This window comes from Acipenser ruthenus, chromosome 5 (genome assembly GCF_902713425.1).
Source record: "Acipenser ruthenus chromosome 5, fAciRut3.2 maternal haplotype, whole genome shotgun sequence".
Classification (NCBI taxonomy): Eukaryota; Metazoa; Chordata; class Actinopteri; order Acipenseriformes; family Acipenseridae; genus Acipenser; species Acipenser ruthenus.
Window position 1 is genome coordinate 44,064,538 of NC_081193.1, and position 13,819 is coordinate 44,078,356.

General features: G+C 36.1%; 1 protein-coding gene across 1 annotated transcript; it reads right to left on the reverse strand.

The window, feature by feature from the left end:
* Positions 1-1,761: 1,761 nt before the first annotated feature.
* On the reverse strand, positions 1,762-13,161 carry LOC117402651 (lysosome-associated membrane glycoprotein 5-like). Its single transcript, XM_034004005.3, has 6 exons — positions 12,614-13,161; positions 12,123-12,295; positions 11,615-11,746; positions 11,280-11,385; positions 6,295-6,483; positions 1,762-2,649 (listed from the first exon to the last, which is right to left on the reverse strand). Exons 1-6 carry the CDS (start codon positions 12,669-12,671, stop codon positions 2,474-2,476), a joined length of 834 nt encoding a protein of 277 aa, XP_033859896.1. The 5' UTR covers positions 12,672-13,161; the 3' UTR covers positions 1,762-2,473.
* Positions 13,162-13,819: the final 658 nt, after the last annotated feature.

Consider the following 13,819-nt stretch of genomic DNA (forward strand, 5'->3'; position numbering starts at 1 on the left):
GTGTTGATCAGTGGCAAAAACTAATTAAATCCATTTTGATTCCATGTTGTAACACAATAAAATGTGGAAAAGTCCAAGGGGGGTGAATACTTTTGAGAGCCACTGTAAATCACTGGGTAATTGAAAAAAAGATGATAATTAGGGGAGGTGGGGGCAAGTAAGGGATGTGAATCAATTGAATTAAATTGATATTTTTTTACAATTTACTAGGGGGGCCCCGTCGTTCCTGTAAAGTCAAACTGATGACGGTTGGCTAATAAAAAAAACATGGACTAAACAAAACAATTTGCCTATTTTTAAAACATTTTATTTGACAAATATAAAAAAATCTTATTTTAGCTATACCCACTGGCGTTCAACTAAAATAAGCTAAGCTGAGTAGCTAGCGGCAAACCTGTCACGGAAATACGAGAGCGGTGCGAAAAAAAGAAAAATCACTAAACTCAAACTAGCTAAAGCCGAGGAGGTTATACTGTAAACAGTACCCCAAAACTAACTAAATTCTTTAAAAGTCAGTGTCAGAAGAATGAAAGTGAGGAAGAGCCACATGAGTCAGAGGAGCAGAGATCGGCTAGTCGGTTAGCGCTGAGTGCACAGCCAGAACAGCAAAGGAGAAAAATGAGAGCCAGCCATTGAACTGCCAAATTAAGGCGGGAGAAACTGACTAAACAGATAATGCTATTGCTAGCTCCGATACGGCATGTTGGGGTCCGATAACCGAGGAGGTGAGATCGCACTGGGTGAGCAAGGGCCCCCTTATTGCCAGAATAAAGACAGTAATTTTTCCGCCTCAGAGAGAATTTAATAAATTACTGAATTTAATGACTCAATCATTTAAGTCTCATGTCGATTGAACATGACCTGCTTCACCAAATGGACTTAACAGACATTATTAAGAAGTTCTCAAGTTTGAAGGCAAGAAACATAAGATCTAGCAATGGTAAGTCAACTGAGTCTTTATACTTTGCAATGTTAAGGAGGCTTGAGAGTAGCGCCGATTACACTCTGTTTTTGTCTAATGTCATATCATGCTGCGCTGCCTGATAACATGGTCCCACCGACTACGTTGATTTAATTCGAAACGATGTGGTCGGTAATGAGAGCTAGTGGTAGTGCCGACTACCATACTATTGTGCATGCCATAGCTACTGTGATGTGAGTGGTAACGCTGTCCACTGCCTATTCGAATGACATGATTGTGTTGGTATTGTATGAGATTGTGCATGAGCGCAGAGCATGGGGTAGTGGTCAGGGCTCCGGACTCTTGACCGGAGGGTCGTGGGTTCAACCCCAGGTGGGGGGACACTGCTGCTGTACCCTTGAGCAAGGTACTTTACCTAGATTGCTCCAGTAAAAACTCAACTGTATAAATGGGTAATTGTATGTAAAATAATCTGTAAAAAAAATAATGTAATTGTATGTAAAAATAATGTGATATGTTGTAACAATTGTAAGTTGCCCTGGATAAGGGCGTCTGCTAAGAAATCAATAAAAATAAATAAACAGCTGATTGTACAGTATTATGGTTGGGGGGGAGGGGGTTTCAAGGGGGCCCCTGAAATGTTAGTAGCCCTGGGCCTCCAAATACCTTAATACGGGCCTGAATGTGAGTGGGGGGGGGGGGTCCTTCCTCTGGAACTGAAGTTAAAAACTTACATAAAATTGAAAACAATTCCACATAAAATATAAGGGAACCCTTAAGCAAAGTGCTGTATTCATTTTCAGATTTGATATTAATAAATGATTACTCGCACAAAGCCATTTCACAGAAAAGACAGGGACAAGTGTTTAATTAACATAAAATATACGGTACACATAATATTATGGTTACATAATTTATTTCTTTAAATATAACTTTACATATTTGATTTCAATGCCATCTAATTAAATTGTATGTTGCACATAATGCAAATCATGACATGAATACTCTATTTTGTAATGCAATAAATGATCAAACATGTAATGCTATGAAGACACATGTTGCACTACCCCAGCCATAAGCATACTGTGTACTGTTAATCAATTATTCCTGTTACAGTTTGATAGCTTTAATAGTCTTATTTACACATCTTACATTTTATACATTCAAGTGTGTTGATTGATGATGTACAATAAGTCATAGTCATAGGAAACATACAACCAAGAAAGGACAAAATCATACAGTAACACTCTACTCCTGTACTTTCTGTGCCTCCCTTTTAAAATACAGCATTAAAAATGTGCTTCATGCATTTATAATGGATTATTTTACAGTTTGTTACTACATATTAATCGAGTATGCATTAAATAATAGCTAGCCAGTATGTATGACCTATTAATATTTACTAATGGTTTTCAACAATATGAAAAAGAAAAACTCACAGCAACATCCTCATGGAAAACCTGTAAAACACAACTTTAATAAATATAATGTATTTATGAAGATAAAACTCATCATTCAGTGACTGTAACAGATGAGAGGTGGTAAAAGTCATCACATGTTCTTATATTGACTTCTGTCTCTAGGAAGCTGTACTTGGTTTGCAGTCATCTTCTGATGGATGTGATACACAGCAAGAGTAATTACAATGATGAGTGCCAGGATGATGCCCAAAATTAGTGGCAACATTTCTTCTAGCTGTTCCCTCTGGTCAGTTATACATTTATAGGCTGAGGAGATCGAAACAATAAATAAATATACATATTATTCAAATTGTGACAGAAAACAGTTATAAAAGACATATTTTTTTTAAAGACATCAGCAAAAGTATAGCGCTTTGTAAAAAGTATTTATTGTTTAGTACCATCATCTGATAGTAATTGTAATGCCTTTGCTAATTTAGACAGACAAGGCAAAAAAAGATATAAAGGACTGTAAACACAGTGGTGACCATAAGTATGGAAACCCTCTCGATTGAGTTGAATAGGGTGAAGAAAAGAAGTCAGTTCTCAAGTATTCAGCAGTTAAAACTAATCTATTTTAACAAAAGATCCACTATACTTGTGCAAAATACATTTTAATACATTTAATAAAGACACTGAATGCATGTCAGTACATATGATGAAGACTTTTTGGTAACACTTTAGGGATCCGTTATAAGTGATTATAAACAATAGCAAAAACAAAACAATGGCAAAAGTGTATGATAAGTGTATTGCAAAAACAAAGCAACCCCATACAATTGGTGAGACAGACAGACAGACAGACAGACAGACAGACAGACAGACAGACAGGCACACAGGCATAGAAAGACAAACAGACCTGAAGACAGACAGACTATATCCATTATAAGCGATTATAAATAATAGCGCAAAAAGCAATGACAAAAAGTGTGTAATAATACTCTTATTATTTCTATAATGCTATAATTGTTAATAGCATCATTACTAACATGTTTATAGATTGTTTATAATCACTTATATTGGTCCCTAATCTAAAGTGTTACCGACTTTTCTTTACTAAGCGTTTATTTTGGACACACAGTAATTAATTAACTTAAAGTACAATGAGAATGTCCAATCTATAGTAAAGTCATGCACAATTTAACAATCTGTATACGTAACAGACCTGCAAAAATAACCTTCCTTGCACTGAGCAGGGGAACTTATAGGTGACATTTCCGTTGTAAATGTGCATTGTCATTTTGCAATTTACCTTGCTTTTTAAGATTATATTATACATTTACCTTTACAATTGTAAAATTCTACTCTGTCTCTCTGTGTGTGTGTGTGTGTGTGTGTGTGTGTGCGTGCGTGCGTGCGTGCGTGCGTGCGTGCGTGCGTGCGTGCGTGCGTGCGTGCGTGTGTGTGTGTATGTGTGTGTGCGCTACACCTGCCACATCAAACAACAGAATGACAAGGTGGATCACACTGTGATGTAAAGCAAATGAGGATACAGCATTCACATAAGGTAAAGTAAATTTTCAAGCCCAGATGGTTCAATTTTCTCATTTTCATTTACATGTATGAATAAACTTAAATATTTCTTTGTTCTTCAGCCATTCAGCCTTATTCATTCAATTAATACAATTTGCCATGACTGTTCATGTAATATCCTCTTTTCAATTACACAATTCAAGTTAACATCATCATATCAGTGGTTTCATTGTTTATTTGCATGCCTTTCGCTGTGTGCCCAGTGAATGTAGATATGAGAGCTAATTGTCATAGTCCTCCACTCTCTCAAGACACTCATGGATGCCATATTCCAAGTCTTTTCATGGTAAAAATGTAAATACATAAGCAAAAGACTCCCAGTGTTCAGCAAAAAATACATAAATAAAATACATGCACAACAATGACCTGTGTGCCTTTATAAAGAAAAGCAAGAACATATAGTATATCAATGAGGGCTAAAAGTGTGCTTTAGAGCATTCTTCCAACATGGAAATGTGTTGAGTTCCCCAGTGTTGACTCACTAACAGAATATCCTACTGATTGTATTGCTTGTTTACATGCAATACAACAAAGCCCTGGTACTCAAAACGAGTAGGGATGTAAACATAATCCTGTCCATGCAAAAGGATCACATTGATATTAAGGATAGATAGCCCAGGTTGAATTGGAAGCTCTCTTTAACTTAGTAGATACATACTCCCGTGATGTGGTTGTTTCTAGTATCTTTATATAATGTATGGGGAATGCTGATAACTATATATGTGTGTGTGTGTGTGTGTGTGTGTGTGTGCGTGCGTGCGTGCGTGCGCGTGCGTGTGTGTGTGTGGAAATTATGCCATATTAAGATAAGTATACTGTTTAATTATTCTCAGAGGTTTGGGTTTGTACACAAAAGAGAAAAAATTAAGAAAATTAAGATTAAATAAGCAAATGTACCTATGCTAATTAAATTGGATATTATAATACTAGAGGAAGAAGACATTATTTCTGTGTTATTAGTTGAGAATTCAAAAGCTAATGGAAGTATCCTTATTGCATCTAATGATGTAGAACATATATTTTTCATAAATTGGTGTATGCCTCAGAATAGTACCAAAGCTGTTAGATTTTTTGATATCAGCTAATTTTAACCTGGAAATAAGAGAACAATTATCTAGACCGAAATAAAAAAAAAACACAAAAAAAAAAACAAAAAAAAAAACAACAATCTTAAAGGATGGCTCCAAGTTAGTATTATTTCCAAATATTGGGCACTTTAAATCATGTGTGTGACTTCTTGCAAGATTCTGTGACAACACCCTAATCTCTAAAGCCCTGCATACAATTTGTTGAGTTTGGCATCACAGTTTGGGAAATTTAATAAAAAAAAGTTTGACCTTTTGGATAGAAAAAGAGGTAGCTAGGTACTGATACAGAACAAAACTATTCATATGTTTTATAGTGAAATCATATTCATGTTGGAACCAGCTCTTTACTCCAGTTCTTGTGGAAAGTATTGTTATCGATGTGTAATTTCTCAGCCAATCTAGAAGTTAATCTAACTTATTGTATTAAAAATCAATTCAGACATTTGTTTGGAGGGATGGAAGAATTATGGATTATTGCGATATTATCAATCATTGTATTGGCTGATAATTCATTATGATTTGATAGTAAATATTAATGGTTTTAATTAGAACTAAAATATGTGTGAGGCAACAAAACTACACTGAAGCAATACAGTTACTGATAAAAGTTAGCCCTTTATTTATAGCACAGGCCGGGTGTGGCAATGTGCCTCACCCCTGTGTGTATTTTTGTGTTTTATGTTGTATGTTACGTATGTTAATGTTGGTGTATTGTAGTTGGTACATGGGATATAATGCGGGTAATGAGCACAAGTGTTTAAAATGTATAATTGTATTTAGGCACGGGGATTGCACTTCACTTGCATTTAAAGTATTTAATAATATGTGAGCACAGGGTTGCACAGAATTAGTTCATGTGCTGGGATTCAAGTGAATAATTAATAAGTAATTGAATCCCGGCACAACAGTATATATAGATGCACGTTTCACTCACTCGGGGTTGTGTGTTCGTGAGTGGAGAACGGGTGTGGAGAGGAGGTAAAAACTAAAAAGAAATAACAATTGCTCTTGCGCGCTGGAAGCACCAGCACGGTACTTGTTTGTCTGTTCGCCACTTTGTTTGTCTGTCTATTTACTTTGGCCAACGCACCGTTTTGTTTGTTCAGTCTGTGTTTTCTGTTTTGTACAACCTTTTTATTTTAAATAGACCGGCGCAACCGGGAAACAAAATATGGAAGCCGGTTGGCTATAAACACCTTCCCCCTCTCAACATACAACTTGAAGACAAAATTCCTTCTGTGTTGTGTTGTATAGTTTGAACAATATTTATTTATTTATTTATTTTGCTTACCTTCACTGAACATAAAGTCGCTCTTGATGTCAAAGGGCTGGATCCTCACCTCGGACATTGAGATGGTCACACCTTTGTGGTGGTCACTGGAAATCAAGGAAAGTGTCTGCTGAGCCTGGCACTCATAGGACCTGCCACCCGGGGTCACAAGGGCCGACAGATGGTGTGAACTGGCAGTGTGTTTTCCAGCTTGAGAGAAAAATAGATGTACAATCTATGAACCAGTAGCAAACTACATAGTTACCAAGACCTTAAATTCAGTGTCATATAGCAACACAAAACAAAACAAGCTTACACTAATTTGATCAAAGTTCAATTTATCATAATATAAAGCCTTGTGATCTCCCATATGGATAACTGTGTATACAGCAGATGTATACATAAATGCTGTTTAAATGAAAATATAATCATATAACACCGTGTAACAAATTTTTGTTTTTTTTTGGTTCCTGGGTAGTAAGTGTTATTTCCTAATTGCTTATGCCTCAAAAGTATAGAAAATGGCTATTGTTCCCCACAAACTTTGCTTTTGTGACCAGGACAGTGATATTTTGAAATTTACCTATTTTCCAGAACATTCCAGATAGATTCAGTGCTGAGTAAACTTGGAGTAACTTCTAGAACGTTCCAGTAATATAAATAGTAGTATAAATACAGGGGTCTTAAGCCCACCAGTTCAGCTTAGTTCCAGCTGCCTAAGTGGATACATATCTGCATTTTTCTGAGATGGCATCAAGGTCGTAGGAGACTTCAAAATGGTGGCATTCCTGATGGGTCTCCATGGCGGTTTTACCAAGTTTCTCTGCTATCTTTGCCTTTGGGACAGCAGGGACACCAAGGCGCACTACCACAGGCGGGACTGGCCTCAGCGGACCGAGTTCTCTGTGGGGAGGAACAACGTCAAGTGGGAGCCACTGGTGGACCCCCGGAAGGTGCTGATGCCACCACTGCACATCAAATTGGGCCTTATGAAACAATTTGTCAGAGCTCTAGATAAGGAGTCGGCAGCCTTCAAGTACCTTCAAGACTTCTTCCCTAAGCTGTCTGAGGCAAAGGTCAAAGCCGGTGTCTTCGTCGGACCACAGATAAAGAAGATCCTGGAGTGCAATGAATTCCCCAAGAAGCTCACTAGTAAGGAGAAAGCGGCTTGGAACAGCTTTGTCACAGTGGTTCGGGGCTTCCTGGGCAATCACAAGGCCGAAAACTATGTGGAGCTGGTTGAGACTCTGGTGAAGAACTACGGCACAATGGGCTGTAGGATGTCCCTCAAAGTCGATATCCTTGATGCTCATCTTGATAAATTCAAGGAGAACATGGGAGCGTACTCGGAGGAGCAAGGCGAGCGCTTCCACCAGGATAAACTGGACTTTGAACGCCGCTACCAAGGACAGTATAACGAGAACATGATGGGAGACTACATTTGGGGGCTGATTAGTGAAAGTGATTTACAGTATAATCGTAAATCTCGAAAAACTACTCACTTCTAAATCTTTTGTAGTCATTTTTGTATTACTTTAGTATAAATACATGTTAATTTGGATTCATATGTTGTTTTTTTCTGACTTTATGTGAACGAAAAGACACAAATTCTTCCGTTTTCTCATTGGAAATAGGTAAATTTCAAAATATCACTGTCCTGGTCACAAAAGCAAAGTTTGTGGGGAATAATAGCCATTTTCTATACTTTTGAGGCATAAGTAATTAGGAAATAACACTTACTACCCAGGAACAAAAATTGTGTTACATAGTGTAACTGTATAGTCTTATGTACTGTATGGCTAGAACTGATCTAGATAGAGGCACAAATATTTATAATATCATACACTTGAGTGTTTTATACTAATGGATGTATTCAGTTTTATGTCAAACTATACTGTATATGCAACTCATTTCGTTGACATTCATTGACAAAAAAAGGCACTAATATTTGCCTGGGGTTCTTCCAAAACACTTATTTTGCAAGACCAGAACTAATAAAAAAGAACTTATGAATAATAACATGTCTGAATCACAGAAGATCCAGTTCCACTGGTATATTCCACCAGGAGTGATTTATTCTTTCCTTGTTCACATCACTAAAGGCACAAATTATCTAGCGCAGTAAGGTCTGCAAAAGAACAGGTTTATATAATTCAGTCTGTCAAATTTAACACCAGACACCGTTTATATAACTAGTTGTATAACAGCTAGAATATACTGTAGCAGTTTGATAATAATTTGGGGCCATTCTAAATATCAGCATATGCTTGAACACTGTTCACAGTTGCTGTGGGAACAATTCTGTATTGTGATTTGTGATGATATTACATCACATTAAAGATATAACTGATAGAAAATAATTGTAAAATAATATAACATTGCTATGTATTGCAGATACACTTTTGGTCAGGTGGATGTGTAATTTTTGCAATATGTGTAATTGTCAGTGATTGTCATAATAAAGTTATTCAAGTGAGAAAGAAGAAACTGGCAAATAACTGTACTATAGGACATACAGTTTGGTGCATTGTTCAATAGGCCATAATGCAGCAATGAAATCCACTGTAAGGGCATATTAGCCCATATGAAAGTTTACAGAAAACCACGGTAAACGATGGTATACCATGGTACTACCATGGGACATACTATGGTACATGTTTTGATACCATGTGTACCATGGTACAATGTATAACATGTACCATAGAATACTCTGAATACCATAGGTATTGACCAGTAAAATACAAAACATGACAACTCCATACAGCTTCAGTTTAGAGGCTATGCAAAGAAGAGATATTAACCATTAAAATACAAAAAAATGTTTAGACTTGACAGGCTTTAACACAGGCTGAACAGAGAAAATACAGAACCTTTGCGAATTATTAAAACACTTAGTTTTACGGTATAAGCAACAATTTAACATTTATGGAGTTTGAATTACTTCAAAACCTAACATATTTATATGTTCCTCAATGTCACCTAACAGAAACCTTGAAAATCAACTGCATTTCTCAAGAAAATAAAATACTCAAAGCTTGTAAAAAACACAAAATCTGATTCATCTGTGAAGTCGAAGCAGCATACTAATATCCCCTTATAGGAAAAATTAATTTAACTAAAGCCTCTTCATAAGCATAATTCATTATTATTATGATTAACATAAGAAATATGAACAGTGACAGATGAGCATCATCTTTATGTTCCAAGCAATTACTCTATGGTTTTCACATGCCTTCACTGTGCTTTATACTGGACCATGAGATAACCATGGTGTACTATAGTAAACATTTCTTTGAAACAGCTGGTGTGGTGAATCGCAGTTAAGGTATGCTAAAATAATAAGGAAACCATACCAAATATAAAGAAAAACTGTGGTAATAGTGTGAAAATACCATGATAAATTCACCATGGTAAATTTGCGTAAAGGTAAATCTGTGTTTTTGTATAATTTATAGAACTGTTCACATTGGTATAATGGTATAATGATAATTGTAGATTCAGTATGATATACTGTGCAGCAGTGTGGAGTAGTGGTTACCTAGATTGCTCCAGTAAAAACCCAACTGTATAAATGGGTAATTGTATGTAAAAATAATGTGATATCTTGTAACAATTGTAAGTTGCCCTGCAGGGTGCCTACTAAGAAATAAATAATAATAATATACTTTATTGTACCAAATATTATAGTATAGAAACATTCAGTTTGTTTGATAAATTATCTCTGGACATGCATGCAAATATATGTTGTTACTGCTATAATAATAAGCAGTCATTTCTACAGTACTGCATTTTAGTACTGCACCACTACTATAATGCAGATTATGCACCATGCAATGGAAAGGTACTACAGTAAAAGACTCAATCAGTACCACAGTAAATTATAAGGCTACATTGTACCAGAGTACAAAACAACATCAATACGATGGTATAATACCACAGTACAAAGATCCACCAGTACCATGGTATAGCACCACAGTACAGAGATCCACCAGTACCATGGTATACCACCACAGTACAGAGATCCACCAGTACCATGGTATAGCACCACAGTACAATACAGCATCAGTACCATGGTATAGCACCACAGTACAAAGATCCACCAGTACCATGGTATAGCACCACAGTACAGTACAGCATCAGTACCATGATACAGTACCACAGTACAAAGATCCACCAGTACCATGGTACAGCACCACAGTACAGAGATCCACCAGTACCATGGTATACCACCACAGTACAGAGATCCACCAGTACCATGGTATAGCACCACAGTACAATACAGCATCAGTACCATGGTATAGCACCACAGTACAAAGATCCACCAGTACCATGGTATAGCACCACAGTACAATACAGCATCAGTACCATGGTACAAGACATGAGTACCATGGTGCTGTTAAAAATACTATGGTACAGTACCATGGTGAAAATGTCTTATGGGAGACCAACAAGGAGGTAGACCTCATAGAAACAGGAAACCAATACATACAGCAAACAAAATTAATTGAACAATCATTTAAGAACATTTAAAAAATAAAAATCAAATCAATATTTAACAAATAGATAGTGATTGGTCATTTAGATTAAAAGGCGTGTAGGCTTTATAATATATCGCAGTTGTAAAACTACGTTTGAACAATCCATGTTATTAAAACAAATCGCACGTAGCCTTCTTTACAGTTTTATTAGTACCGATACTGCATATAAAAAGGCGCATAGCTTCACAAAGGAAATGTCCCCTCAAATACTTTATAATCTGAGGGTTGTGGTCTTAATTTAAAAATACAATGGCATCAGACACCACTCTTTCTTTTTCCATTATCCCAATTGTAAAATTACATTAACTGTGAGTATCTAGTATATTCTGGTTAAACTTCAGTAAGACTTATAAAACACAAATGTCCTTAAATATTTGTCGCTTAATCTATATCGTAAGGTGTTGCGTAGGCTTGTACAGTATTACATTTTTCATTAAAATACCTGCAAGGCACTTAACAGATACTTACGATTAACGGCGTTAATGAAATGCGAAGGTTCTTTAGTGTCATAAACGAATTGGATTTTATTGATCTTCCAGAAAACATCTTGACCCTTAGATACGTTATGTGCCTCCTGTAAAAAATTAAAATAAAATAGTTAACATTTTAGTTAGTAATCAACTGTATATTTTTTATCTATTACTCTTTTAAATTAATAAAAAAGAGATTAAATTAAAGCATGTGAGGTTCGCCAATTCAGCTCTCACCAATTAAAAAGCTATCATGTCCCGTGAAATGCCTAACGTAGTGTTGTCCCTATTGTAACCAAACATTCACAGGATTTTTGGAAATATATGTCTTACCTTGATGAAGAAGAGACGAAATGTATAAGCATCATTAATCCATGAAATCTGTAGCTCTGCTTCTGTAGAACCACATTTACCTTGTATTTCAGCCCCACGCGGAACTGTAATTTGGGCTTGTTCTGTGATGAGCTAAATAAAATATAAATATTTAAAATGTAGAATTGATTTTAAATATTTACACACGCACACGCACGCGCACACGCACACGCACACGCACACACACAGATTCGATTATGACAGAACATACATCCCCTACAACTACCTTTAAAATAACTCATTGTTGGTAGTCTTTTCTGAGTATTCCTGTCTTCTAAAGTACTTAAAATACAGAAGCACGGCTTCTTTAACATTGTTTTCTTTCTTTGCAAATATTTGTTGCTAATATTGCAGTAAGATTTTACATACTTCTAAATATTCTGATTTGTAAACCTTTTAACATGTGGTATATTGCTCAAAAACTATAAAATTAACATATACATAAATAAGAAATATTTGTTTTCCTTACATCTATACCATTGAGGGCTAAGACATCAAACGGTACGACTATTCTGACCACAAACTCTGCCATTAGACACGTTGTCCCATTCTCTCGAACCACAAATATATCTTTGTCGGGGCTGGTTGATAAACCTGACAGATTCTCCACTTCTTGCTCTGCCAAAATCTGAGCCAAAATGCCTGTGGAAAATGAATAGGCTAGTGTTTAATCGCTGATACCAATGCGGCCATTATTTATATGAACTTGCTTGTAGAATATCAATATTTTGTCCTGTGCAAAACAACTATATTCCTTAATCACATATAAAATAGCACGCTAGTTTATGAAGTGAAACGTTTTAAGTACGTTTTAGAAAAGCGTCATACAGTCACTACAATAAACCTCTCAGGTAGGCATGATTGAATATCAATGGCATCTACTGTAAAGAACAACAGCAACGTGAAGTGCTATGTAAATTGTATGTACAAGCTATATGTACTAAGTTATGCAATACTTACTAAAAACACAGAACAATACGCGAGTGCTGTCCATGGGCTTGAATCTGTTGAGGTCCATTCTGTCTCGAGGAGTTCACACTTCAAATATCTGTGTAACGGTCACAATCTAAGACGAAAGTCGGTGATAGATGTGGGCTCCGACAACTGCAGTGGCTGTCTGTTCAGTCCATATTCCAGTATAGGTATAGCGGCAGTAGTACACTGTAGCGGTATGGACAAAAACTGGTCCAGACCAGTATGCTTTTTTTTTTTTTTTTTTTTTTTTTTTTTTTGTAAACCAACTAAATTGCAGCTGAAGCTGTTTGAAATTACCAATAGTATGCTGCTAGATAACTGCGCCTTGTCTTAAGGAAGCCGTGTAGTAAAGGGAGTTATTGCAACTTGCTCCATGATCAAGATCCCTGAACATCTATTCTTTAAGCAAAATTCCAAGCTCTGTGTTTGCAGCTGAGGTTGTTGATACCCCGTCTCTGAAAGGACGCGGCAGCTGTATGGCTGGGTTTTACATTTCGAGATGCGTTCCTGATGTAGTGTTATAATGTGTGAACTGAGCCGTGTAAAGCTAAGGCTGCGCCCCTATAATAACCCTGCCCCAAGTTGTCACTTAAAATATTAGGCTACAACCAGATAGATATACTGTACTTTTTTGTACTGTACTGTGTAATAGGTGTGTGCTATTCCATTGCACAGATACATTGCAATTAATTATAACAGTCGTTTTTTAAAGTTATTTGTGAAGATTAATTACACGCGTTAAACGTTTATGTCGTTTTCATTTTAATTGCGTGTCTGTACGCATATTTGCCTAATCGTTATCATGTTTAATTCCCACTTAAAATAGTTTTTGGGGGAAACATTTTTTAAGCACTTGTGCATTAAACTGTATACCAATGCAATATAAAGATGCCATAAAAATCACACATTAAACTTTCATAACTTACAGCAATTGTATGTGACATTTGTTTCAGTGGTGACCTTTTACGCTTCTCTCTTTGAAGCCCATTACTTTATGTGTGAATGGTGTTATTTGAAGTACAGTGTGTCACTGACGCTGGCATGCGTATCGGGTGTCAGAGCACCAATATATCAATTTACAAAAAGCAATGTTTCATTTATATTTTGTAATTGATTATGTAGTAAGTCAAATAAAACAAAGATAAGAAAATGCACAGTAACGCTGGATATTAGCAGTATTCGTCAATATTT